Below are 27,589 nucleotides of genomic sequence, written 5' to 3'. Positions count from 1 at the left end.
CCCTCAATAACTTTTATAAATACGTTTTATCCAGACACACAGGAAAGTTAGTCTGCTACAAGTCACTCTGCCATTATTGAAACTGGAATCCTCTTTATGAGGAGAAAAATGAGAGCATACCATAGAACTTCACCTTACTTTACTTATCTAACCATAGCGCCTGGAGACTGGTCCTTAGCACAATATCAGGGTACTCCTTATTCCATTCTATAGCTGTGTATCCTTCACCATTTAGAGAGAGACTCTCATGTGTTAGATCAGTCTTCTGTCGGTAGCTATTCCAATGATTGTGTGCATGCTTAGTCATGTCCAACTCTTTGTGACTTTATGGACTGTAGCCTGCCAGGCTTCTCTGCCCATGGGATTCTCCAGGGAAGAATATTGGAGTGGATTGCCATTTCCTCCTCCAAGGGATCTTCCTGACCTAGGGATCAAACCTGCATTTCTGGCATCTCCTGCGTTGCAGGCTAAACCACCACTGAACCACCTGGGAAGCCAATCCAATGACTAAGCACTTTTAAATTCATAGCAGCATGTTATATAGTGATTACAAAGTAAGCCCTTTGCTTTCAGGCAGATGATCATGAACAGCATTCCTTTTGTTCACCATCTCATATGATTGGTGAGATCTAACAGAGTCCCCATTTTCCTGTTATCCCCGTGTTAAACTTTAAGAAATGACCACCTTTGACTCTTGTGTGCTAACCCTCTCAGATTCCCAGGTCCCCTTTATATGTTCTTCATATAGATACTGACGTCATGGTGAAAGGAGATGACTTTGTCTTGCTTTACTTAGAACCATGGACAAGTCTTTGACCAGAACAAGGACCTGCAGGTATACGCATGCTTTTGGTGAAACAGCTCTGGGAATAGATGTGGCCAGAGAAACCTCACTGAGATGAGTGGGGGACTCTGGAGAAAGCTCCATGTCTGTAGGCAGATTTCTGCACTTCTGACCCTGTTAAGAACAGGGCCTCCTAAAGCTATATGTTTGCTGGTCCCTCCCTCATCCCAGCCCATGGAGCTACTTCTGCTACTGAGCTGTGTACACTCCTGATGTTGTCTTTGCTCAAACGTCTCCAGCTGGAGCGTTCAGGTGGGATAGGATGGAGGCATTTATTGTCAGGGGTCCACTCTTCCTCCTTCACTCTACCTGTCTGACCATTTGTAGGGACTGTGCATTCAGAAACAACATGATTCTAAATGTTCTTTAAAGTGCGAGGCTGTCATTGTAAATCAGGCCCACTGTGCCTGCTCAGAGCGGGGTTTGATACAACTCCCCCCACCTGACCCCACACCACCCTCTGCTGCCCCCAGTTGCTACATAGCAAAGAGGTAGATGCTCTAGTGGGCATATAAGGCTATAGAATCTGACTAGAGTTTATCTGGGTGACCTTGGGCAAGTTGCTTAACTTTTTATTTAAGAATATTTGTTTATTTGACTGTGTCGGTCTTAGTTGGGGCACACAAGATCTTCATCGCATCATGTGGGATCTTTTGCCATGGGCGCTCGGACTCTCAAGTTGTGGTCCATGGGCTATAGATCGTGCGGGCTTAGTTGCCTGGTGATATGCGGAATCATAGTTCCCTGACAGGGATCGAATCTTTCTCCCCTTCATTGCAAGGCAGATTCTTAACCACTGGACTGCCAAGGAAGTCCCTGCTTACCTTCTTTATGCCTCCATTTTTCTCTCCTGTTATAAACAGGAGTAATGGCAGCATCTTCTACTTGTGTCAAAGGATTAGTGGCTTCAGTTGTGTGCAATGCGTTGTGACTCTGTAGACTGTAGGCCCCCAGGCTCCCCTGACCATGGAATTCTCCAGGAAAGAATACTGGAGTGGGTTGCCGTTCCCTTCTGTAGGGAATCTTCCTGACCCAGGGGTCAAACCTGAGGTCTCTTGCATTGAAGGCAGATTCTTTACCATCTGAGTCACCAGGGTGTGTTGTAAATTTTAAACAATATAATCCAATCCATAGAATATACAGTAATTGCTTTATTATTTTCATCATCTTTATCATTAATAGCAACAACTCCTGGAAGCAGAGAATATGAAAATTGGGTTATGAAAATGTAAGTCGGTGAAAGCTTCGAGAGAGAGACCCTCAAGGGCCCTGAAAAACCACACTAAAGAGTCAAGTAACAAAAAGATAAAGAATGAATAAAGAATGAGTGTGTGGCTTCCTTGTGTTTATAAGCCACGAATAGGTGATAAATGGAATACTGGTAGAAATTCTTCGCTTCTCCAGGGGCAGGGAAAGAATTTCAAGTATGTGCAATTTAATTTTTTTTAAGCAGGGAAAAAGACCCCACATCTGGGGGAAAAGGGTCTTCCCATACCTGCACGTGCTCCATGCTTGTCACCTTTACAACTGTTGTGGGGTTCCCTCCCCTGAGCATCCATCGAGGTCTCTGACTGTCCTTCCCTCTGCCCCATAGATAACGGTGTCCAGAGGACCTCAAGGCCGTCGGCCGAGAACGTACACCAGAACCCTCCCACCATTGAACTGTTGCACCGTTCCAGGTCGCCCATCACAACAAACCACCGGCCTTCTCCCGACCCCGAGCAGCGGCCCCTACGGTCCCCCCTGGACAACATGATCCGCCGCCTCTCCCCAGCCGAGAGGGCCCAGGGACCGAGGCTCCACCAGGAGAACAACCACCAGGAGCCCTACCCGCTGTCAGTGTCTCCCATGGAGAACAACCACTGCCCACCGTCATCCGAGCCCCACCCGAGGCCCTCCAGCCCCCGGCAGGAGGGCACGCGGGTCATCCAGCTGATGCCCAGCCCGATCATGCACCCTCTGATCCTGAACCCCCGACACTCCGTGGATTTCAAGCAGCCGCGGCTCTCCGAGGACGGGCTGCACCGGGAAGGGAAGCCCATCAACCTCTCGCATCGGGAGGACCTGGCCTACATGAACCACATCATGGTCTCCGTCTCACCGCCCGAGGAGCACGCTGTGCCCATCGGGAGGATAGCAGGTGGGTGAGCCCCCCGCCCTCCCGGAAGCCCCCACGCCATCCCAATTAGGTGCCCTCCAGAGGCTCTGGGAGGCCAGGGGGAGGGGGGAGGCTTTGATAGCTGGTGGGTGAGCCCCCCGCCCTCCCGGGAGCCCCCACGCCGTCCCAATTAGGTGCCCTCCAGAGGCTCTGGGAGGCAGGGGATGGAGGCTTTGCCGGCAGGAGACGAAATTCCCTAAATGGGCTAGTTAATGAGGCGCTGGGCTGCTGGAGTTAATGAGCCTCAGAAATGTGAAGAAACAAATGTCCTCCGACCAGCTTACAAGGAGAGTCACATTAGGATTGTGGCTAAGCGAAAACATTTAAAATCAAAGGTTTATGAGCATGTTAATGGCTCTGTCCCAGAGTTTCCAGTGGCTAATTAATGAGCAGGCACAGGACAGAGGCCCTCTGTCTCAGATTCAGGCCTGGATTTCCATCCTCTGGGCAGTAACTCCATGTAGCCTTCACCTTGGGAAGAGGCAGAAGAGAAAAGTAGGATTAGGGTGTTGTTCGGTCATTTGCACAGAGGAAGCCACGCCTGAATTCTTTTCCTTTGATGATGACAAGCCCAAATTTGTTTCCCTAAGATGAGAAACCAGTGAAAAAAATCACCATGTTGTCTTTTTGCTCATGTGGAGAAGGAAATGGCAACCCACTCCAGTGTTTTTGCCTGGAGAATCCCAGGGACAAGGGGAGCCTGGTGGGCTGCTGTCTCTGGGGTCGCACAGAGTCGGACACAACTGAAGCGACTTAGCAGCAGCAGCAGCAGCCCATAATTTACATGAAGTCATTCTCCAGAAGCTTTTATAATCCTCTCACCTCTTGGCAAAGTTAGGGCTTTTCCTAGAGCTTCTCTCTGGTCACGAGACACTTTTTGAGCACTTACTGTGTGCAGATAAACTCATTAGGATGTAGAGGACACAGAGCTGATTAAACACAATTACTTCCTCGGAGATTTAAAATTTACTAGGACAGACAAGTGTGAAAACCACTAAGGTATGGAGAAGGAAATGGCAACCCACTCCAGTATTCTTGCCTGGAGAATCCCATGGATGGAGGAGCTCGGTGGGCTACAGTCCACGGGTCACAAAGAGTCGGACACGGCTGAGCGACTTCACTTTCACTATAAGACAGAAGGAGATAAGCCCTCTGCCCCGTTCAGTCAAAGCACAAGCATTTATTGAATACCTATTGTGTGGTGTGGATGCAATGCAGAGAAAAAAGTTTTTAATATTTTTTTTATTTGACTGCGCTGGATCTTAGCTGTGGAATGCAAACTCTTAGTTGTGGCATGTGGGATGTAGTTCCTCCACCAGGGATGGAACCCAGGCCCCCCTGCATTGGGAGTGTGGAATCTTAGCCACTGGACCACCAGAAAAGTCCCAGTAAGAAGCATTTTGACTGGAGGAATTGAAGGAAGATAGCTCGAAGCTGAAAGTGGTTATGGGTCCAGTAACGGGAAGACTGGCTTCCCGGGTGGCTCAGTGGTAAAGAATCTGCCTGACAGTGCTGGAGACACAGGAGACATGGGTTTGATCCCTAGGTCAGGAAGATTCCCCTGGAGGAGAAAATGGCAACCCACTCCAGTATTCTTGCATGGGAAATCCCACGGATAGAGGAGCCTGGCGGGCTACAGTCCAAGGGGTCGCAAAGAGTCAGACACAACTTAGCAACTAAAGAACAACAGTGCAAGAGAGACATGGAGGCAGAAGAGAGGTCACACTGTCCAGGGAAACGTGAGACATTCTCCTTCCTCCTTGAGCTGATGCTGCAGGACTGAGATCCAGCTGAACCACAGGATGAAGCAAGGCTCACAACATCATGATAACACAGGTCCTAAGGCTACTTCACCTCTGTCTTGACTTGCTGTCTCTTTTTTGTTGAAGTCATTTGTTTCTAAATTTTTCTCTGGCCCCAAGGGCACCTCTGATAGCACCTCAATTTTACGACTATAAATAAGTTACATCAGGAATGTTGAATCAAGAAAATCAAAGAGCTATGACTTACATGTTTCAAAAAGAAAAAAAAACAAACTATGAAAAGTGAAATGGTCTATGCTTAGAATGTGATTCAAAAGCATCCCACAGGGCTGGGAGTGAGGAATGCATAGTTGTGGTGGTTCATTCGCTAAGTCATGTCCAACTCTGCGATCCCATGGACCGTAGCCCACCAGGCTCCTCTGTCTATGGGAATTCCCAGGCAGGAATACTGGAGTGGGTTGCCATTTCCTTCTGTGGGTAAAATAAGGTTAGTTATAACCCAAGGGCTATATGGCTGGGTATTGGATGCATAGAGATTTACGTTATTGTTCTATCTACCTTTACGTAAAGTGTTTTTAATGATGGAGAGAAAAAAAAATTGTGAAAAGAAAGAACAGGGGTCAACGTAGCTTTGCTTATTCTGCAAAGCATGTGCGTTTCCCAGATAGATGGAGGAAGAGCATGGGGTCAGTGTATTCCTGTGAGTAATCTAAATGACCTGTTTTGAGCTTTCCAGGCATTCCCTTCTTGCCTGGATCTGCCGTGTTTGTCTTGTTTCTTGCATGGTCTGTACAGCAGTTCTGAACATTCTGAGGGTACTTGCTACTTGTTTGTAATCCTCAGGACAGCTCTGCAAAAGGAGCTAGTCATTGCTGAATTCATCTTATATGGAAGGGATCATTTACAGGGGAAACCATGGAGGAAACTGAGCGCAGAGAAGTGGAGGCCATGGTGGCTGGATGATGTGGCTACAGGACAGCCCTCGCTAACACCATCCCCCCCCCACTTCCTGATCACCATCTGTCTTGTCACCTCCTCTGTAATGCCGTCTTCACCACAGACTTCTTAGGAATCCACGATAAGCCCCATGTGTCAAGTTAAATTGTTTAGACTTAGAGCTGTTTTTCCCTTGTTTAGTAGGTCTAGAAATTTTTTAATATGGCTGTCTTAAAAATTGTTCTACTCTGTTGGTATATTCCCAGATTGCATAATCTCCATATGTCTGTGTTCAGTAATTTGACCAAATCCAGGATTAGCTAATATAATCAAAAGGCAGTGTTTCTGAAGGGTGAAAGAAGATGGAAATCTATGATCTAATATTTAGTCTTAATCCTGTGACCCTCTGAATAGAACCCATCATAATTCCAGGCTCCTTTGTTTCATTTGGGATCTCCCTGTCTCTCCACCCCATTTTGGTATCTTCTTGGACAACTCAGATCCTTGTGGAATTTATTCTTTTATTGGCAGTCAACTTCATTGAGTGATTCTTACGTACAGTGTGAAGTCCTTTCATTACTGAACAGTGATAAAAGCCCTTCAGATCTCTATAAAGCAGCTTTTAGGTGAGAAAACTTAGCTCCTTGTGCTTTTTTTTATATTTATTTATTTTAATTAGGAGATAATTACAATATTGTGATGGTTTTTGCTGTACATCAACATGAATTGGCCACAGATATACATGTGTCCCCTCCATCCTGAACCCCCTCCCCACCCCATCCCTCTGTGCTGTCCCAGAGCACCAGCTTTGGGTGCCCTGCTTCATGCATCGCACTTGAACTGGCCATCTGAGCCTAGAGGGCACCAAAGGTGCTGCTGTGTCATGCTGACAGAGACTGTAGCTGGAGGATATGGGTAAGAACAGTGCTTGTGACTGTGGATGAAAAGGTCTTGTCCACTCAGATAGTCCTGGGCGTATGCCTTTGGACACCTTCTGTGTTTATGGCACTCATCTGCATTCATGGGGGTTGGGTGTTCGAGGAGATTGTAAGGCACGATCTTTGTTGTGAAAGAGCTGAAGACAATTGACTACAACTGAAGCTCCTGGTATCTTCCAGGGACTCCCATTAAGTGCTGTAAGAGATCAGAGTAGGGGTGTCAGGAGGCCTTCATGGGGAGCTGGCTTTTGGCTAGGCTTAGATGAATGCTTAGAATATGAACAAGTAGAGATTAGAGGAAAAAGAGGTCATTCTAGATAGAGAAAACTCCAAAGCAAGATAAGCCCCAGTATATTTGTTCTAGGTTTCACATAGAAATGTAAACTCCAGAATCTAGGTTTGTTAAAAATGGATTTTTCAATTCAGTTTTTCTCATGTTTTAATCTCTCTGAAATGGGGACACATCATACACTTTAGAGATTGCATGCAAGTTGTGGTAGTTTACTTAGGTATTTACCTGGTGGAAAAACTAAAAGATTCAGTAAAATATTCAGTAAATATTCATCTAGGAGGTAGTTGACAGTTTAAATACAAACCACAAATTAGATCAATTGAAATAGAACATGTAGCTTATTTTGAAAGGTGGTGTTTATTTTTCAAAGAATAAGGACTGTTACTGAGTTTAATAAGTTGAAATGGCTGGCATTTGTGGGACAGAATGAGAAGATTCCTGGATTCTGTTTTTTAATTTATTTTTAATTAGGGGATAATTGCTTTACAATATTGCTTTGGTTTCTGCCATACAATAATGTGAATCAGCTATAAGTACATATAGCTTTCCCTCCTGGGTTTTGTTTTTTTTTTTAAACTGAAGAGCCAGTGGTATGTGCGATGCTGAGCAAGTTGCTTCTTTCTGCACTATTTTCTGTTATCTTCAGGAAAGGATTACTTGGGGGAGGTGAAAGCATATGTCACCTTCTAGCATTTTCTTAGCCCACCAAAGTTTTACTGGCCTGCGTCTCACTGATGTGTTTCATAGCCAAAGACTGGTACTGGCAGTGAGCACCATAAATTGAAGAAGGGTAGCAAGGGTGATGCTGTGTTTTCAGTATAATATTGGAAATCATTCTTACAACTCATTGACTTCAAAGCTAGAAGCATCTTTCACAGATGGAGAAACTGAGCTTCAGGCACGTCAAGCATTCAGCCTCAAGCTTCATCCAGTGTTCTTTCCAGCGCATTTGTTTCCTTAGGCCCAGGGACTGGAAACGCTGGCCTATGGGCCACGTCAGCCACTGCCTGTCTTTGTAAGTCAAGTTTTATTGGCACACGGCCAAACCCATTCACTTAGTACTGTCTGTGGCTGCTTTGGCGGGGTTGAGGAGGTACAGCTGACACAGGACGGCCCACAAAGCCTGAAATATTCTATTTACTGATGGGCCTTTTACAGGAAGAGTCTGCCGCTCCCTGTTCTGGGCACAGTCTGCTTTGAAATCATAGGTGTGGAGGATTCACAGGGTAGAAAATGCCGCCGTTGCTCTCCAGGAATTACACCTCAAAGAATGAGGCATGCCTAAGATATGTGGAGGGAACAATGGCAAGCGATGTAAGGAGGGAGATAAGTCCTGATGGCAGGCTGATTGCTGAGCCACCCAGAGTACTTACAATAACATTATTAACATAAAATACAGCTGAAGAACAGAAAGTGTCGGGCTGCCTACTTGAACTGTGTAGTTCAGATCATTCACTCATTCCAAAATTCTCATGTCTCTCTCTGTGCCAGGCATTTTGCTCGGTGATAGGGTGAAGCTTCTCTAAATGCCAAATGTGGTGTCCTCGCTAGCAGAAGGCAGTGTGCTTCTTACTTTATGCCATTAGACAAGCTAAGCTCCCCGCTTTGGTTTTAACCACAGACACCTCAGTTTTAAAAGAAAAAAACGAAGTCATTTTGGCTTTCTTAAACTTCTACAATTCCACTAAAACCTGAGTTACCAGATTGCTTATCCCTTCCTTGGCCTTAATCCAGAAAGTCGGCTAAGGAAGCAAGATTCATTGGCACTGTGGTTGATAATCCATTCGAAGTTATTCATCTGCTCCACAAAAGTGGGGGCTATAGAAGCCTGTACAGAGTTGGTTGTTCAAAGTCCATGGACCACCCAAATAGAGAACATCTTGTCCTATGCTTACCTCACAACTTTTGCTATTGTTGTTCAGTTGTGTCTGACTCTTTGCAACCCCAGGGACTGCACCACACCAGACTTCCCTGTTGTTCACCATCTCCCTGAGTTTGCTCAGACACATGTTCATTGAGTCGGTGATGACATCTCTCGCTTTTCTCTGCAAACGTGAGCTTCTTCATGGTTTGAGGATCTCACTGGTGAGTTGATTCTGCTGCAGATAAAACAGAATTCTCCCCATACCACCCCCAGGCCCTGTGCACTTCACTTCCAACCCTCTGATAATGCTGGCCTGGCAATCTGAGATCCTCAAAGGATCTGAGAATATATGTATTCTCTCTCAAGGTTGTATTTTTAACAGAAACAAAAGGTTTCTCATCAAGGAGACATCGAATCTCCCATATTGCTTACTTGTCACAGAGCACCACCCTCTTTTGATCTGGTTTTATTGGCTGGATGAGCTCTGTAAGCACAGACTTTCAACCCTGGAGCCTCTAATCATCTAATCAGACATCAGATAAGCCCAAGACTCCAGGGACAGCACCTGGGGGCTCATCCTCAGGATGCACATGGACTTGTATTGCTTCAGGAGCAGCCCTGAAGAGAGAAAGACCTCCTAAAAGGCCAGTCTTAATGGATTGTATCAAGTGATGAGGGCAGCCTTTGTGGTAAGGTGTGGCAGTATGCACACACACATTTGTAGATATTGTGTTTGGGAAAAAGGACAGGGTCGTGGGATATCTCAGTAAGCCAAGGGGCCTCGGGGATTTAGCCATGTCCTCCCGCACTATCTCAGGCAGGTAACCCTCTGCTGACCCAGAGCCCTCTCTGGCTCCCGGCCCATCCACGGCTGCTCGGATGATTCCTGGGGAAGAGCATATAGCATCTGGAATGAACACGATTAGAATGTAGCCTTTGACTCCCAGGCTGAGGTACTTAAGATTGCTGAAGCCCAGTTGCCTTATCGATAATAATGCAGATACTAATACCCATTTCTAGGCACTTGAGCACTAAAGAAACACTACGCAAATATTAGCACAAACAGGTTAATTTCTACGAGTTAGTGTCCCTGCTCTGCTCAAGGGGAGGACAGTGGGTACGGCCAGCACCACTGCCCACCGGAGTGGGTGTGGAGGCCTTGACCCAAACAAAGCCTTGTGTCTGAACGTTTGTTCCAAGTGATACTGGCCTCTGACGTGCAGACCTTCAAAGAACCCTAGGTTCCTTGGAGACTGACTTCTTCCCTCCTGCTCACCTCCCCCGAGGCTTTGCCCACTGTATTTTGAGGAGACCCTTGGAGACTTTGGCAGACTCCACCTCAACAGGAGTCTCCCAAGTGTCCTGGCTTTACACACTCTAGCTGAGTCACTGCGCTTTCTTTTCATTGGGACCTCTAAGAAATCAGCCCGAAAAGAGAAGGAAGTTTCAGGATGGCCTTTTTAAAAAGGTAACACAGTACCAGCACAGCAACGGGGCAGGAAATAAGAGAAGGGGCTTGAGGACACTAGAGGTTCCAGTTTGTTTTAAAGGCGTGCGTTTCTGGAACAGCATCCCTAGTCCCAGTGGTGCCTGGATGCAAATTCCCCACTGCCACCACATTTGAGGGACAGGGGCAGGTCTTACTGGGATCTGTCTGGGGGCTTGATCTCAGCTATAAGGCGTGATTGCAGATTCCTGCCTTTCCCAGCCTCACTCCACACCACCTGCCACCAAAGGTGAGAAGGTTTAGCGGCATTTGCCGCTGCGGTCCCTCTGCTCCGGTGAAGCCAGGAAGCACAGATTTGTGTTCTCTGCCTCGGCTTCTCCCCCTCCTGGCTGGCTGCTGTGCACATATGGCTTCTGTTTCCCTACGCCACAGCAGAGCACAAGCAGTTGCCTGCTGTAAACACATCTCTGTGTATCAGCACAGGGTTGGCTGCACTGGATTTATCAGCTTTCTGCTTCTAGGTAATGGCCCATCTAGAATCAAGGCAGAAAAAAAAAAAAATAGCTGCAGACAGCCACCCCCCTGCAATGGTGTAAAACCCATGCTTCTGTAAGCAAGGTTTCTCAAGCTGGGCACTCTCAATATTTCAGTTAAATAATCCTTTGTTGGCAGGGGGATGGCATTCTTTTGTGCATTACAGTAAGCCCCCTACATACGAACCTTCCAAGTTGCAGGCTTTCAAAGATGCAAACGTGGGATCCCATGTCTAATCACTTAAGTTAGTTCACATGTCTGGCGTGTATTCTCTAAAGTGGTGGTGCTCTTGTGTACTTTGCTGTATAGCACTGTACAGAGTACAGTAGTCCTCTATATCTTTATTCAAGCCTGGACTGTCCAGAAGCAAGAATAAAAGCAGCGGTGATGTAGCTGGTACTACTGTACTTTTCAAGATACCGTGTGTTAGTACTCAGTCATGTCTGACTCTCCTGTGACCCCATGGACTACATAGCCCACCAGGCTCTCCTGTCCCTGGAATTTCTCAGGCAAGAATACTGGAGTGGGTTGCCATTTCCCTCTCCAGGGGATCTTCCTGACCCAGGGATCGAACCCGCGTCTCCTGCATTGGCAGGCAGATTCTTTACCGTTGCACCACCAGGGAAGCCTTCAAGGTACTATACGGTAATATTAAAAATGTTCATGTTTTTTATGTACTATTTGTGTGAAAAGTATTATAAACCTATTACAGTACAGTACTATACAGCCGATTGTGTTAATTGGGTACCTAGACTGTGTTGGACTTGTGAACAAGTTGGGCTTAAACAAATGCACTCTTGGAATGGAACTCATTTGTATATAGGGGACTTGCTATATATTGTGTAAGATCTTTAGCAGCATCCCAGGCCTCTGTCACAGCATCCTCCACCCCAGATATAATGACCAAAATTGTCCCCAGACATTGTCAAACGCCTCCCCTACCCCCCACAGCAGGCAAGCTTGCCCCTAGTTTAGAACCATTGCTGTAAAGCAGAGAAGCAACTTTTTTGTGTTGCGTGTTACCTACGTGTTGCTCAACCTGAAATAAATTGGTTAGCTTTTCATAAGGATTTGAAAGCAGTGAGACAGGGGCTCTAGGCCCCTCCTTGTTGGTGATTATACCCACAGAACTCTAGTTCACAGACCTTCATTTAAAATTCCATTTGGGCAGTTAAGACAACCTAAAATTGCTTTCTTAGACGCTTTCCTGAAATTTAAATTAACCACCATCATTAAACATTCCCTGGTCAATAGCTTGACTTGCCCACTCAGATTTTTTAAACATCAGTTTTGTCTAGCATGGTTTTGGGTTTGTTTTTTTTTTTTTTTGAAACCATGTTGGTTATGTGTGACCTGCCCATCTTTTTACAATGTCTGCTCAATAAGCTTGTACAATGAGTCTCTGGTAAGAGACAGGCGTGGGAGGGAAAATATTTCTCCCTAACCACAGAAAGAGTTTTTCTTTTTTTCCTTTTCTTTTTGACAGTGCCTTTTAACTGTGGATACCCAGGGTACCTCACCCAGCAGGAAAGAGAACTCTCTTTCTGCAATTGGAAAATAACACTTCACTCCACTAAACCCTTTTATAAGCTTCCTCCCGTGGAAGAGAGAATCAAAATCGTGCACATTTGTTTACAGGGCCTTCCTTCTCAAGGCACGTGGGGGTTTTAGTTTTGGGTGAGTGTCTCTTAAAGGAATGAACGCTTTGTGATATAAGATTATTTTTCACATGCCTAGTCAAGTGTTTTGTAATGTGATGAACCTTTGTTTTCAAAGCCTGATGCTTTTTATTATATAGTAGTAGTAAGCGTTTTTATTAATGACCAAAGAACATTGTATCTGTGCAGACATGGATGGATTTTAACAAAACTGAAAAACAGCTGGTGGGCCATGGCAACAGCCTTCAGAGGACCCAGGGAACTAAAAAGAATCTGCCTTTTTATTTAACTAAAGTCTTAAAAATAACTCATTGGGCTTTGAATTTCAATTGTTTTGTTTTGTTTTGTTTTAAAGAAAAAAAACTGTCAGGTAGTTATTTTTATCATCTGGCATAATTTTTAACTAAAGCAACAAAAGAATCAAGTGTTAATAAAAGCCACTTATACTGTGAGCTTCAACAACTGCTTTGTGCTACAAAATTCCTGTTGCTACCTCTGTTAGTGACCAAGTAATTCAGTGTCTTAAATGTCAACATATTTTTATTGCTCGGCTAAAGTTGACTTTGCTGGATTAAATGTCATTTAAAATGATCAGTTGGCAGCTTGTTTGGGGCTCTTTTCACATTTATGAAAGAGAAAAGTTTGCAGGCTACAAATGGTCTTACAACTCAAGAGGTAAAGTCCGTTCTCTGGGAAACCCTGCCTTCCAGGTACCAACCAAACACAGATCACGTTCTAGACCTTTTTCAGTAAATGATCTACGGTGTAAAGTTCTCAGTTTGATGCCTCTGAAGAACCCAGCGTGGTAGGTACCGAGAACTAGTTAAGCCCTTACTTTGAGAAATGGTCTGGTTCTCACGTCACCATTTTATGAGAAATAGAATGTACAAGGCAGTAAAAGAGAAGCAACAGAAACAATGAAAGTGAAAATCCTTGAGCAGATGGTGTCAAGACAACACTCATCTTACGTTTTAGCTCCAGGAAGTTCTCGAGGTTGAGAGGACTGCCCATATATCACTTACCTTCATGTGGGCAAAAAAAGTTCTTTCTATCAAACTGCTAAAGATGATCAAATCAGTTTTTTAATTATTAAACTGTATTTAAACGATTCACTATAGAAAATCTTATTTCCCATCCACAAGCATCCAAAAGGTGTCATCAAGCCACTAGGTGGTAAAAAAGATTGTAACCCTGTCAAGAAACATGGACGAGAAGCTCTTCACAAACCACCTTTGTTCCTCTTAGAGGAAGGGCGTTTTTTATGATAATATTTGATTCTGTCAGATGGCTTCCACTTGGAAGAGATTGTCGGAAATTAAAACCCATCTGCTATTTGACGGTAAGACACAAACTGGACAATTAAACTGCAATTTAGTTCTCTATTGGAGAAGGAAATGGCAACCCACTCCAGTACTCTTGCCTGGAGAATCCCATGGATGGAGGAGCCTGGTGGGCTACAGCCCATAGGGTCGCAAAGAGTCAGACACGACTGAGCGACTTCACTCTTTCACTTCAGTTCTCTATTCTTTCACCTATAATAAAAATGATATAAGACGAGGAGGTGGCAGAGAGGGAAAATGACACTGCCTGCTTCACCACTTTGCCTGAAGTCACCCTCTTACAAGTGCCTTAAAAATGAGCTCGGTTATTCTTAATCTGGGATCATGTGGCACTCACCTCCCAAGGTACTTCCTCTTGCTGGGACTGGTCCCCTTGCTGTCTCTCTGCTCCCCCTCTGGCAACCACGAGCATAGCGAGCACAGCGTCAGGCAGGGTTGGTAACAGATCGCTGGCCAGCTTTCGTAAGCGTAGGGTTCAAACGCCAGAAATTAAGAAGGACACCACGGGTTCTTCGGTGAAACACAAGAAACCACATGTCAACTTAATTTTTGTTTTTAATGTGCACCATTTTTTAAATCTTTATTGGATTTGTTACACGGTATTGCTCCTGTATTATGTTTTGAGTTTCTGGCTGCAAGCCGTGTGGGATCTTAGCTTCCCTGATCAGGAAAGGAACCTGGGTCTTAACCACTGGACTGCCAGAGAAGTCTCCACATTATATTTTAGACAGAGATTAATCGGGGAAAAAAAGGATACAGTAAGGGATACTAAAGATGTATGGTCAGACTTCCTGGAGGTCCAGTGGTTAAGACTCCATGCTTCCACTCAGGGGGCTCATGTTGGATCCCTGGTCAGGGAAGTTCCACATCTAAGTGCACCCAAATTTTAAAAAAAAAGATAACAGAAAATGTAAAACTCTTAGAAGAAAACATAGGCAGCAGTGTTTCTGTCCATGGATTAGGCAACTATTTCCTAGATATGACATGACATTTAAAGCATAATAACTGAAGAAAAAATAGATTTAAAAAAAAATCTTGTCATTTTAATGGATGTCCAATTTAGGTTTCACAGTTGCTGCCTAAAAGATACTTACCTAGTGGCTCAGATGGTAAAATCTGCCTGCAATTCAGGAAGCCCAGTTCAGTCCATGGGTGGGGAAGATCTCCTGGAGAAGGGAATGACAACCCCTCCAGGATTCTTGCCTGGAGAACTCCCGTGGACAGAGGAGCCTGGCAGGCTACACTCCATGGGGGTCACAGAGTCAGACATAGCTGAGCGACTAACACTTTCATACTTTTCCCTCCTGGAAAATGCTGCACTCTGTGCCAGTTCCTTCTGCTGTTCGGAGGGAAGGCTGGGTTTTGCAAAGGACATGCTCATCTTGGTTGGCAAAGTCCTAAAGCTTGACTAATAGACACCTGTGAACCAACTTCTCTGAGAAAAGAGTTCTCAGCAGGATGTGTGGGACAGACTCTGACCTGTGTCATAAGCTATGCCTTTGAGCCGATGACCAAACCCTCTAAGCCCCAGCTTCCTCAGCCATGAAGTAGGAATAGCAACAGCACCGGGTGTCCTGAGGGTCAGAAGCAAGTGGCTGGAGGCACGCATGGCCCCGTGCCTGCAAGCAGCACCCAGCGCGCAGCGTCATCGTGACCCTCCTTACTGTCTCCTTCACGCGCAGCATCGCTCATACAGCAGTCCCAGAAAGAGTCACTGTTGCCATGCCCCTTTCATGAAGGAGGAACCCCAGGGAGATTTAAAACACTTGCCCAGCGCAACCTGACTCGATTTCTCCTGTAAACGAAGCCCAAGGAGGGTGTGTTTTGTGCTCTGGGAGGTGAATGTGTTGACTCTGAGCCCAAGTCAAGATTAGACGCTCCCCCTGCCCAGGTGTGCCAGGCCTCACCTGGTATAAGGAAGTGGCTCCTGGCCATACAGAAGCCCCAGAGTTCAGATTCGCTTGTGACCTGGGGCCCAAGAGTATTAGGAAGGAGGTGGCAAGCCGAGTGAGGGTTAGAAATAACACTGGTAAAGAAAAGAACATATATACTGTGTCCAATAATTGCTCATTTACGACCAGCCATGCTGGCCAGTGCTCCCCAAAACAACAGTGCACACCTGGGAACGTGAGTTTCTGACTCTCATCCCAAGGCTGGTCCTGCGTCAGCTGGAGCCGTCACGTCCGCATCTGTCTCCATGCTCCCGTCAAGGCTGTGCCGGGGAGCAGGCCACAGCCCGTCTGGCAGTCATCCAGTAAGCATAGAACAAGGTCAAGGAGTGCAGTCTGCCTCCTCTTGTGGGATTTGCCAGCCCGTAGCCAAAAGGCAGGGCCTAGCCCAGCACCTGGCCTGTGCTAAAGAAGATGCGTTGCCTGACCAAGTGATCCAACATCATTCTGCACATGGAGAAACGGGTTTTTTTTTTTTTTTTTTTTTTGCCCTGGGTTCCTTTCTACCCTGATTCCATTATAATAAAATGATTAACTTCCAAAGTAGCTCTAAGGTGACTATTTTCTTAAACCACATGGGTCTTCCTTTCCCACAGCCAACCTCAGTCATCACATCTCCATCTGTTCACTGTCCCCCCACCAAAGGACCTTCCACCCCACCCTGATACCACACCACCCTCTCTGGAACACGAGGGCACTCTCTGCCCTTTTACCTGCCAGCCTGTCTTCAGCCCCTTTTCAGAACCGATTCATTTCCTGTTAGAGCTTGTTCTTTCCCTCCTGCGGGCTCTACTCCAGTTCAAATCATGGGTCATGACCAGTCCTTTCCTCTTTCCAGGTTGCTGTGTCCTCATCTGAGGTTGCGGGGAGGGAGGGTCTGGGCCAGGATGCTCTCAAAGGCCTCCACAGGTCAAAGGTCACCATCTCTCAGGTCTCTCTGTGCCTTGATAAAAGTTTTGTTTTTGTTTTGGCTTGCGGGATTGAACCCGGACCCTCGGCAGGGAAAGCACAGAGTCCTAACCACTGGACTGCCAAGGAATTCCCAAAACAAGGAGGTTGGACTCAATCCAAAGAAGGCAAAAGCAGTTCCTCGATTATTTTCTTGATTCTTCTCTTCATACTTACAAGCAGCCTTGTCAACAGTGTTTTCTTGCCCTTTTCCTCTGTAGACTGTAGACTGCTTTGGGATTACGTCTATCAATTGCTTTCTGACAGCCGGTACGAAAACTTCATCCGATGGGAGGACAAAGAATCCAAAATATTCCGGATAGTGGATCCCAATGGACTGGCTCGACTGTGGGGAAACCATAAGGTAAAAAGAGCATCAGACATTTGTTCCATAAACTAGGGCCCAAATCCAGTTTCTGTCCCTGGGTTGGAGGGTAATTGTCTGTCTTCTGCTTCCTAAGTCGGCCCGTAATTATTCAGTTTATCCCTCACTGGACAAACAATGAAGACAGTTGCAAAGGGAAGGAAGTAATTAAAGATGCCCCTTTCCATGTGTCCCTCGTGCCAGGCTGCAGTTAACTCAGCATCTCCCGGTCTGATCGGCCTCGTGATGAGTAACCATCATTCCCCCACCACGGCCTGGCTCTGCTGCTGCCCACGCCAGCATTAAGAACTGGGGACCAGAGATGCACTGCGGCACTTTGTCACGCACGAGGGGCCTCGGGAGGGGTCGCTTCTGTTCCACTCCGTTAGACACTCCCATGGTCACACAAGCCCGGTTCGACACAGAAAATGCTTCTCCTCTGACTGTAAAACATCTCCCTGAAAAGCAAACCCTGCAGGAATTCTGACTGCCCCACAGTTTTTCCAGCTTGGGAAGAGGGACTAGAATTTAAAAGATTTAGTCTTTTATAGTTAAAAAAGAAAAATCATTAAAGTACATAGATGTAAAAGGTGGGCAGAACAACCTCAACATCACGGATAGATGAATGGATAATGAAATCGAGCTATATACACACAATGGAGTATTATTACGCTTTTGAAAAAGATTCAGCTGCATGTGGCAATGTGGATGAACCTTGAGGACAGGATGCTGAGTGAAATAAGCCAGTCACAGAAAGACAAATACTGTCTGATTTCACTTAAATGAAGTTAGATCTAAAATAGACAAATTTCACTGAGTCCGGGAGTGGACTGGTGTTGCCAGGGGTTGGGAAGAGGGGGAGAAATGGGGAGTTACCAACCAGTGGACAGAAAGCTTCTGTTAATCAAGATGAGTAAGTTCTAGAGTCTGCTGTACAACAGTGTACCTATATATAATACAGTGTATTAAGTGCTGTATTACCCACTTAAAACTTTTAAGAGGATAGATCTCATGTTTGGTGTTCTTATCACAGTGAAATAAAACAATTCCCCTGTTTAAAAAAAAAATTTGAGATAAATCAGTATTCCTACTTAAAAAAGTCACCAAGATCCAGGCCTGGCCACAGGCAGATAGACATGGGACAGAGCTAACAAGACACCATGAAGGCCCCACTCCAGATCAGCCAAAGGGGAGGGCCCAGGGGGCCCCTGCCGAGCTCTGCCCCAGCTGCAGTTTCCCGGACGGCAGGCAGCCCGTGCTCTGGCCCCGCTAAGGAGAACCTGCCAGAGGCCATGACCAAATATGGCCAGGCCCCACGGACACCCTCCATCCCGTGAGTCACTGAGAAAAATCGCTCCACAGCTCCCACAGGGTGCCCTTGCCCCAGGGCTCGGAACCGCTGTATTCTTGCTTCCACAACAGGAATTTAAACAAAAAAAATCTCTTCCTTAAAATGACAAACGAGAAGCACAAGTTTGAGAAAGGTCACTTTTTTGTGTGTTGTTTTTTCTTTTTTAAAAAGGGCAAAAGGAAGAGAAATTCTCTGTGGGTCAGAAGGTGAAGGATGACCCCAGATAGGGGGACCCGCAGGAAATTCCTCGGGCACAACAGAGCGCGGTCCTGGGAGAGGAAGTCGGGGAGGCTGAGGCGGGATGTGCTTTGTTGGCTGGACTCACCTTAGGAGAGATCTCGGCCAGGAACACGTGGGACAAAGCCCGGGGTGGGCCTGGCAGGGTCACGGGAGCACCCTGTGGAGCTGGACGTGAATAACTCCTCCAGTGCCTATTTCTGAGGTTCATTTCATTGTGTCTTTGTGCTTTTTTTTTTTTTCTCTCTCTTCCTCCTTTGAACAAACAGAACAGAACAAACATGACCTATGAGAAAATGTCCAGAGCCCTGCGCCACTACTACAAACTAAACATTATCAGGAAGGAGCCGGGACAAAGGCTTTTGTTCAGGTAGCACTTCCTTTTTCTCCTTTCCTTCTTCTGGGAGGATATTGTTTTCTTGAAATAAGACGGAGGAGGGAGACTGTCGAGGTCTCTACCTGCCTGTCTGATCCTCAAAGCCATCACTGCTCCTCACTGGAGACAAGGTTGCTGGTTGGTTAGAATTTTTAAAAAAAATTTTTTTTTCTGTTTATGTCTGTCCTAGAAGAAAGCCAAAAGTAAATCAACACAGTCTGACTCACCTTTAAAATAATGCAGTGATCAAACAGTATTATCTGGCATTTATATCCAGTAGAGATAAAGGGAGCAGTCAGAGGAGCTAATGGCAAAGAAAGGTACTAAACAAACCTAGACCTCTAGATGGCCAACGCTGGACTGGTGTCTGTCATGACCTGTTAGTGAGTCATAAAACAGATTTAATGAATCAATTTTTTGTTTTTTTAATGAAATAGAACAGAACTGAATAGGAAAGGATAGAGTTGAAAATACCAGACTGTGTCATATGAATTAAGAGTGTGGATTCATGAATATTGTGTTTCTGGGGTAGTCGGGTGTGTGTGTGCGCACGTGTGTGATGAGTCATAGTGTAAAATATATTTATGACAATGCATTGTAAATATCTGAAAGCTGCTGGACTAGACTTTCCTCTTTCCAGAATCCCTCCTAGCTTACAAGTTCTAACCACTTAACCTACCACCATAGATTGTGATTCCCAGGGAATCACATACAGTTAGAAGAGGGAGAAGAAGGTATCTAAAGGACTAACCAGGAGAGGTAGACATAGCCCTCTGACCCTGGTGGTAATTGATGTGTTGAGACCACGTGAAACTGAGGAGAAGGAGGGCCCCAGACCTTAAGTTCTGGGTTTTGGCAGGTGGGACAGAAGAGCGTTACAGATGGGGCTTGAGATGTGGATTGGGGTAGAAAGAGACGGAATGACACTGTGTATGCGTGCACGAGCTCACTGGGATAATTATCCAGAAGAGCAGAGAACCTGGGTGTGAGTGCTGGGAAGGCATGGTAACTTAGGGGCAGTGAAAACAATTGTGATCTTCAAAAGAAACAGAGAAGGCTTTTCAAGAGCTGGAAACAGAATAAAATGCAAAAAAGAACCCTCCGTTCTCTGGCTCTGCTGATGCCTTCTCTTCATCCTCCACCCTAAACTCATCCTTGGCTGCTGTTCCTCCCACGCTGTACTAGTTTCCTGGATGAATGGATCCCATGACACAGCTTAGTTATCACCTCCATGATGGGGCTCTCAAGTCTCTACATGCAGCTGTAAAATCTCCCTGGAATTCTATATCTTAACACATTATTGACTGGGGGATTTTTACAGACTCGAATTTATTATGGAATTGAAGTACTGAAACACCAATCAATAACATTCGGGTAACAAAAAATGTATGAGTAAGTCTCTGATCAGTAAGTGATTAATGTTCAAGAGCTTCTTGTAAGAAAGATCCACTTAAATATCACATTAGTATCTCAGACATGAAATGTTCAAGACCAGCCTTCTTCGCATACTGGACATCCCCCCTACCCTCAGAATTCCTGTTACATCAGCAGTGGCATCACCATTGTTTAAGCGACCAACCTTTACACCAGACTTATCTTTGAGCCTTCCTACATCCCAGTCACCCCTGTGCTGGACTGTCCACTGGCTCCGTTCCTACTCCAGTCTGTGTTGCAGGGGCTAGAAGACTGGGAACCTCATTTCCTGAGATTTCTTATCACCAGCTTCCAGGTTAGACTCTACCAACGGCAAGTACTCCCATGAGACCTGGAAGATGAAAGCAAGGCAGACATATTATTATTGCTTCCCGGGCAGTGGAGGCTGATGTCTGTTCTTCACAACTGACACCTAGGTTCAGCCATCTCTCCCTCTGGTCCATTCCCCTGGCACCTAGATTCTTAATACACATTGCCAGCTGCCTTCCAACACTAATATGGTTGCCTATGCTAGAAATGGAAATCACTAACATTTTAAACATATAAACCACCAAGTCTACCTCAAGTCTACTTCTCTTTATGAGGCCACCTTCAGTGGCTCAAACACCCCCAAATATCTTCTTCCATCATCTCTTGAGTTCTCTTGGCCCTATGCCACACCGTGATTTACATTTTTAATAGCTGTACATGTGAACTCCTCCCCACAAGTAGGTCATAAGCTCCTAGAAGGTAGAGGGTTACATCTTACAGCAGTTTTATATTACCTTAGGAGGCTTTCGATGATGTTTCTGAACAAGCTTGGTGGGAAGTATCAGAAACTTAATATGGAAGAGCCATCCAAAGATAGGGTCAGACACAGCACATCTGAGGACTCAGCCTGGAGGGGGTGATTAGTGACTTCAGATGTCGAGGGAGAAGTTTTAGCTACAGGATAAAAGTGGAAGACAGGCTGCAGATGCCACAGATCACCCTGCTTGAAAAGATGAGCAATAATGAGCAGAAAAGTAGTCAGAGGTGGAAGGCTCACAGGCTTCCAGTAGTGATTTCAATAAGACGGAAGGAAAGTAGAGCGCTATTTGTGACAAGGGATTAGTCATTGTTGAGGAAATGAATGTCGAAAACCAGACTCGCCCCAAAACGAAGGCTTCTCAGTATGGAACCGGGTATGTAATTGAGTAAAGTGTTCAGTTGTAGGGACACTTGGAGATTTTCGGCTCTTTGATGGTGAGACCGAGCTCAGAGAATGAGTCAGTCTCAGATAGGGGAAGGAGTCAAGAGGGTTCCAAACAAAGGCAAAGCTAAAGGTTTGGAAGTCAGCATGAGCTGTGACTTGCATCAGAAAAAAAGACTGGCCAGACTGGAACAGAGTTCACACTTGTAAACAGTGAAACACAGGAGTTTCCTGGGTTGAGATGACAGAGAGGCCCAAGGAGCAGGCCAAAGAGTGAATCCTTGACGAGTCGTCGTAGGCTTTTGAATGTGGAGTGAGGACAGAAAATGCCTGTTCTAAGACAGGTCATATGGTACCGGGCAGAGTATAGGGGAAGGGAATGGTGTGTAGGCTGTGGAAAGGGCCTTCCTACCATAAGGATGGAACGTTTGCACCCAGGCTCCCTTCCTGAACCACGGTCTTGGTCAGAATGTGCCACTGATGTTAATTCCAAATGAACCCAGCGACTGAGAAGATGAGGCTTGCTGCAGGCACCCTGCTGCCAAGGAAGACAGAATTAAGGGAGTGAATTGCTAGCATTTAGTGATAACACGAAAAAATGTCTTTCTCCTGGCCTTTCTAATTTCCAAAAGCTCCACTGTCTGGCCCTGTTACCCAAGCTTTCCATCCAGCATTTAATTGTATCCTTCAAGTTAGATTCAAGTTTTGAATACCATCACTTGGACTTATAGTCTGGGATGGAGATGGGTATATATCTCCCAGGGTCCTCTCGGATGGTCGTGCAGGAATGCATTGCCTGCTCCATCTTCACCATCCTCCCAGCCTTTTTTATAGTTATTTTGCCAGCTTTCAAGTAGTGAGAGCCCAGGTTATCTTTTTCTAAGAAAATGCTAGGTTAGCATTAACGACCAGGTTCAGTAGCCCGCCAGCTACATAAAGGTAACGGGCCCCTCTTTTTAAAGAATTTAAGGTGAAGACAGCTTTAGGGAACTGTAACCTCTTCATGCCACCGTTTCCTCTTCCAAAGGTTTATGAAGACCCCAGATGAAATCATGAGTGGCCGAACAGACCGTCTAGAGCACCTTGAGTCCCAGGAGCTGGATGAACAAATATACCAAGAAGACGAGTGTTGAAGGAAGTGGTTCCCAGCTTAGTGGGCCAGCAGCCAAGGGCACCCTCCTCCCCAGGATGGATGGGGCAAGATGAAGCAGAATAGAAGAGACATGGATGTGGCAGTAACACTCCTCTCGCCCAGCGCGAGGGACCCCGCGGAGCACCTTAGACAAACCACTCAGCAACGGCGGCGCTGGAATTCTGGCCAAGGGCACCAGCCTGGGACTCGCGTTCATGGTTCCTTCTCGATCGGAATCTCTCGTCTGTGATTCCTCCCCTCCCCCTCCACCTATTGTTAGTTTCATGGTGTTTTTGTTCTTTTTTTAAAAAAGACCATGCAGTTTGACTTTTCATCATTCATATAGGGGAAGACATCCGAGGCTGTTTTCCTATGGAAATGCATATCTATTACATATATATATATATTTTTTGCAAATCTCACAAAGTGCAGAAGCCCAGCTGGTCAGGAGAGAGAATATTTGCAAAAGGGTTCAGGTTCCTCTTGACCCTGCCATGTGGATCAGGTTTGTTCCCATTGCTGTTGGGTCTTGGCTGGAAAACAGGAAAAAAAAAAAAAGATGCTCTTACAAAAGATAAAGTGAAAAAGGAGAGCTCTCCTCTTCTCTCTCTGGCTCCCTTTCCTTCCTGGTCCCCGCTCTGTCCTCCCTCCTCACTGGCTGTTGAACTTCAGATGCCCTTTCAGCAGAGTTCAGCCTCTTGGAGAGTCTTGGGAATTTTCAGCACGTGTACATTGGAATATGTGGTCTGGGTGCTTTGCAGCTGGCACCACAAAAATCAATCCAGCATCCCAGCATCTGGCTCCCTGCCGGAGAGGCCCCAGAGATGCTGCAGTCCTCTGGAAATATACATGTGAGTCCAGCAGTCCCAATGGGCTGTGAGGACCGTGAGGCTTGGTGGTTCCCTGGAGCATAAGGCTGTCCAGATTATCTAGAAGCCCCAGCTTCATGAGATTAGTTTGCAAGTGCTGCAGAGCAAAGAAAGAAAAAGACAGCACAAGCCTTATGGTCCAGAAACTAGATGACAAGTCTTTGGTGGTGGTGTGGATTATCCCAGAGCAGGTTACAGAGGGTCTTCTCTGCTCTATCCCAAAGGCCATCTTGCAGTCAGTTTCATATCCTCACTTAATTTTTTTTTGCCCTCAATTCCTAGCATTTTTTTTAAAGTTTCCTGGTCCCTGCGGGACACAGGGCATTTGAGAGGGAGGATCCAGGAGTGTGTCGTCTCAGTTGTCAGCGGTGTTTGCCAAGCCTGGGCAGACGGGAAATTCCTCAGATTCCACACTTTTTCCCTTTTTCCTTCTTCCCTTGCTGTGTTTCAAAATGGGACTCGTGTGTGGCTCTTTTTCACCTCAAAGTAAGATCAGTCACATCTTATGAGGAAGGTGCCACCTCTTAGTACTTTTGATGATAACAGATATTTTTAGAAAGCTCTTGTTAGATTTTTTTTTTTTTTCCTTTTCTAGCCACTTAAATCAACTCTTCCAATACAGGCTCGGAATCCAATATTAAGAGCACGGTCTTTTTTTACTGGGAAAGATTAGACCTGCCTTACAAAGCACCCCCTCCTGGTTTCTCTCCGCTTCTTCTACTCCGTTGGGCGAGCATCTCATGGCCCCCCAGGGTACGTGTCTGCACTCTCAGCAGCACTTGCAGATGAAGCCAGCAGACCTCCAGGCATGTCCTCAAGCCATTTCTGATGGAGTCAGGCAGGCCGGGGTTGTGGGCACACAGGCAGGAGGAATTCTCCAATCCCCTCCCCCACCCCCCAGCCCTACCGACAAGGACACCAGCCTGCAGGGAGTGGGAGGGGACAAACAGATTGACTGTTGTTCAAGGACACTGGAAACATACCTGCCTCTTATGCAACCACAGAGAGATGCATGGAGGTGGCCAGCCTCCTCCCACCATCGCACACTCCCCTCTAGTCCACCTTCTAGAATGCTGGCCCTGAAGTGAGGTCAGGGACCTCCAGTGTGGGCTCAAGGGTCCCCTGATGAAGGAAGGGTTTGGGATCAGTCTGCTCGAATGGGGATGAAACCCAGCATGCTACAGATGTCTTTCAAGGTGTCAGCAGCACACAGGGATAACCTTCCAGCCTGGAAGGTGACTGATGTTGGCTCTCAAATGGGGAGATTAAGCCAAATACCTGGGGAAGTCACTGAGTTGAAGAGCTGGAGAGAGAGGGTGGATCATCACTGAGGCTTTTTGTGTGATGTGACATCAAAGACCTGAGTGTGTCGCTGCTCTTCCCTGAGATCAGAGCATCTCACTCCATTCACCCAGGTGTAAGGACTCAGGCTCTTGTGGGCCAAAGAATCTTAACAGTTGAACTGTGGAGGGGAAATTCCCCTTTACCCCTAGGGTTTCTGTATTTAAAGCAATATCCTCTAAGAGTCTGTAAGACATAGGCTGGCACCATCAGCCACTTGGAGAAATAGAAGGTGTCAACTCCAATCCAGTCTTTATTGTCCATCCGGATATTACTGTTACTGGTTTTCTGTTCATTCCCTTAATGGCAGACGTTCTTCTCATCGGTTCTTTCTTTGAGGGAATCTTCGAGTGATGCTGACAGTAGGGACACAGCATGTCCACAGCAGGCCCGAAAGATTGCAGGTTCAGTTTAGCCAACTTGGGTGGAGCACCTGCTCGACACTGAGACCCAAGAGTCAGGCACCATCCTTGCCCTCCGAGAGCTCACCTTCCTGCAGAATCTTTCCAGCATGAAATGTCTCACTTCAACACTAAGCACTAGGGGTGACGAAAATCTCACCCGGGACCAAATCAAGGGTATGTTCATGGTCGGAATAGTTGGCCTTTCCCTGCTGCCATCATGGGAGCTCTTGGCTTGCAGCATGAGAAACTGGGAAAGGAAGATGCAGAACAGTGCTGCAGGAGCAACCTTACCCACCAGCGGTGTCCAAGGCAGACATTCTCGCCTGGACTTGAGATTCTCTAGCATCTTCTCTTCCCTACACCTTGAGGTAGCCAGGGTGTCTCCTTTCCATCAGAAGAAAGCAGTGACAAATGGCTGGACTGGTTCCAGGGGAGTAACGTTATCTCTAAGATCTTTCTGTCCCCAGGTGACTTTGTCTTGCCTGAGGTAGCATCAGGGATGTTCTGAATCCTTTGGCGGATGGGCATGTCCCTACGGGCAATGAGTAACAACTAACGGATTACTCTGCTTTCAACAGTATGTTTAGAACCCTCTGCTCCATTATCTTCCTACACTGATACTTTGTCCAGATGAGAATGTAGATTTAGCTGAAGCTTAAAGGCCATGACAGGATGTACCGAAATGCCTAAGTAACCACCACCTCCACCATTCACTGCCTGGGATCCAACATGTTTGAAATGTTAGCTTGCCTTTTGAAGAAGGGAAATCTGAGTATCAGGCCATGTGACTTGTCCCAGGAGCAGACGGCATGCCAGGGTCAGAATTAGGACTGGGATCCAGCCCCGGTTATCCCCCCATCTGACCCATTCCCACCAAGGAAGCTGAAGATAAAAATTTGGGGAAACACACAAAGAACAAAGGGCAGTTTCTTCGCCCAGGCATTCGGTGCTAGTTTTCACCCACTCAGCCTGTTCCTCTTCTGAGCAGTAATGAAGGGATTGATCCAAGGAGCCATGGGGGGTGAGCCAGGGGTGGGGGTGGTAACAGTGGTCCCTGCAAACCACAGAAGACTAACCTGATTCTCTTTTGGCCTCATCTGCATCAACACTAAACAACACCCGGAATCTTTCGCACATGCCAAGTGGACACTTCACCATTTCTCTCTGTGACTGCAACCACCTGCAAACCAGACTGAATCTAGAATTTTTTTTTTAATTTCTAATCTTGTTGTTTTATGAGGTGTGGGGTTTATAAGGGACTGAATCAAATGAATGTAACAAAAAAAGAAAAAAAAAAATGCCTTTTCTCAGGGCCAGTGAGTTGCAAATAATTTTTAAGGAAAAGCCTATAATTGCATCATCTCAATAAATTTTTTATAAAAAAAAAAAAATCTGAGTCTCTGTTTTTAATAATATGAAATCAGACAGGCCAGGTGGTCCAGGGAGGTGCATCCTGTCTACACTCAGTTATGGTGGAAAGTGTGGTCCTGGTTTCTCACTGGCAGGAAGCCTCCATCACAGAGGAGTCTGCAGGCAATCTTTAAACAAGCAGCACCAGAAAGGTCAGAGCACATGGTTCAAATCTGAGCGGCTGCCACGGGTGGGGAAATCTTCCAGAAGGAATCCCAGTCAGAGATGCCTGGGTGCTGTGCTGTGCCAAAGATTTGTCAGTTTGCTGCAGACTGACGACTCCAGGAGTTAAAGATCCCTGGGTCCTCCCCACAGTAGAAGTGCTCCCTCAATTGAAATCACGGGTGTGCGAATATAGGTGATGAGGTCAGGAATGTAGGCAGAACCTATGACTCTACCCAAAGCAATAAAGACCTGGAAACCCAACCATCACACAACTCAGAGCCACCCCCACACTCAGAAGATCACCACTCTGACCAGTGGAGCCACCTGCCCAGCAGTAGCTTTTTATGACCCCGACATCAGACATCCTGCAGCGGATCAGAACTATCTACCTGCCATCAGCAGTGGGTAGAAACTAAAAGAACGGAAAACAAAGCAATGAAAACAATTTACATTGCTTATAAGCAACTTGGATGTAGGTTGCAGAGGCAGAAATTTAGAATCAATGTTTGAAAACAACACTCTCAGAGAATGTTGTGAGGTAATTTTTGTATTTTAACTTGTCCTAGGTTATTCTATGACCCATGACCTGGAGGTCTTCTCAGGTGGCGCTAGTGGTAAAGAACGCACTTGCCAATGCAGGAGACTTAAGGGACATGGGTTCCAT

The 27,589-nt window shown here is 46.1% G+C and overlaps 1 protein-coding gene across 1 annotated transcript in view; it reads left to right on the top strand.

Moving 5' to 3' along the window:
- Positions 1-26,656, top strand: part of ETV6 (ETS variant transcription factor 6) — a 289,130-nt gene extending 262,474 nt beyond the window's left edge. Inside the window, exons 5-8 of the mRNA XM_068969889.1 lie at positions 2,439-2,984; positions 16,893-17,035; positions 18,893-18,993; positions 22,632-26,656. Coding sequence (XP_068825990.1) covers positions 2,439-2,984; positions 16,893-17,035; positions 18,893-18,993; positions 22,632-22,737 — 896 coding nt within the window. The 3' untranslated portion in view covers positions 22,738-26,656. The remainder of the gene's footprint in view (positions 1-2,438; positions 2,985-16,892; positions 17,036-18,892; positions 18,994-22,631) is intronic.
- The last annotated feature ends 933 nt before the right edge of the window (positions 26,657-27,589 follow it).

This window comes from Capricornis sumatraensis, chromosome 4 (assembly GCF_032405125.1).
Source record: "Capricornis sumatraensis isolate serow.1 chromosome 4, serow.2, whole genome shotgun sequence".
NCBI lineage: Eukaryota > Metazoa > Chordata > Mammalia > Artiodactyla > Bovidae > Capricornis > Capricornis sumatraensis.
This window is presented reverse-complemented; position numbering and strand designations above follow the sequence as displayed.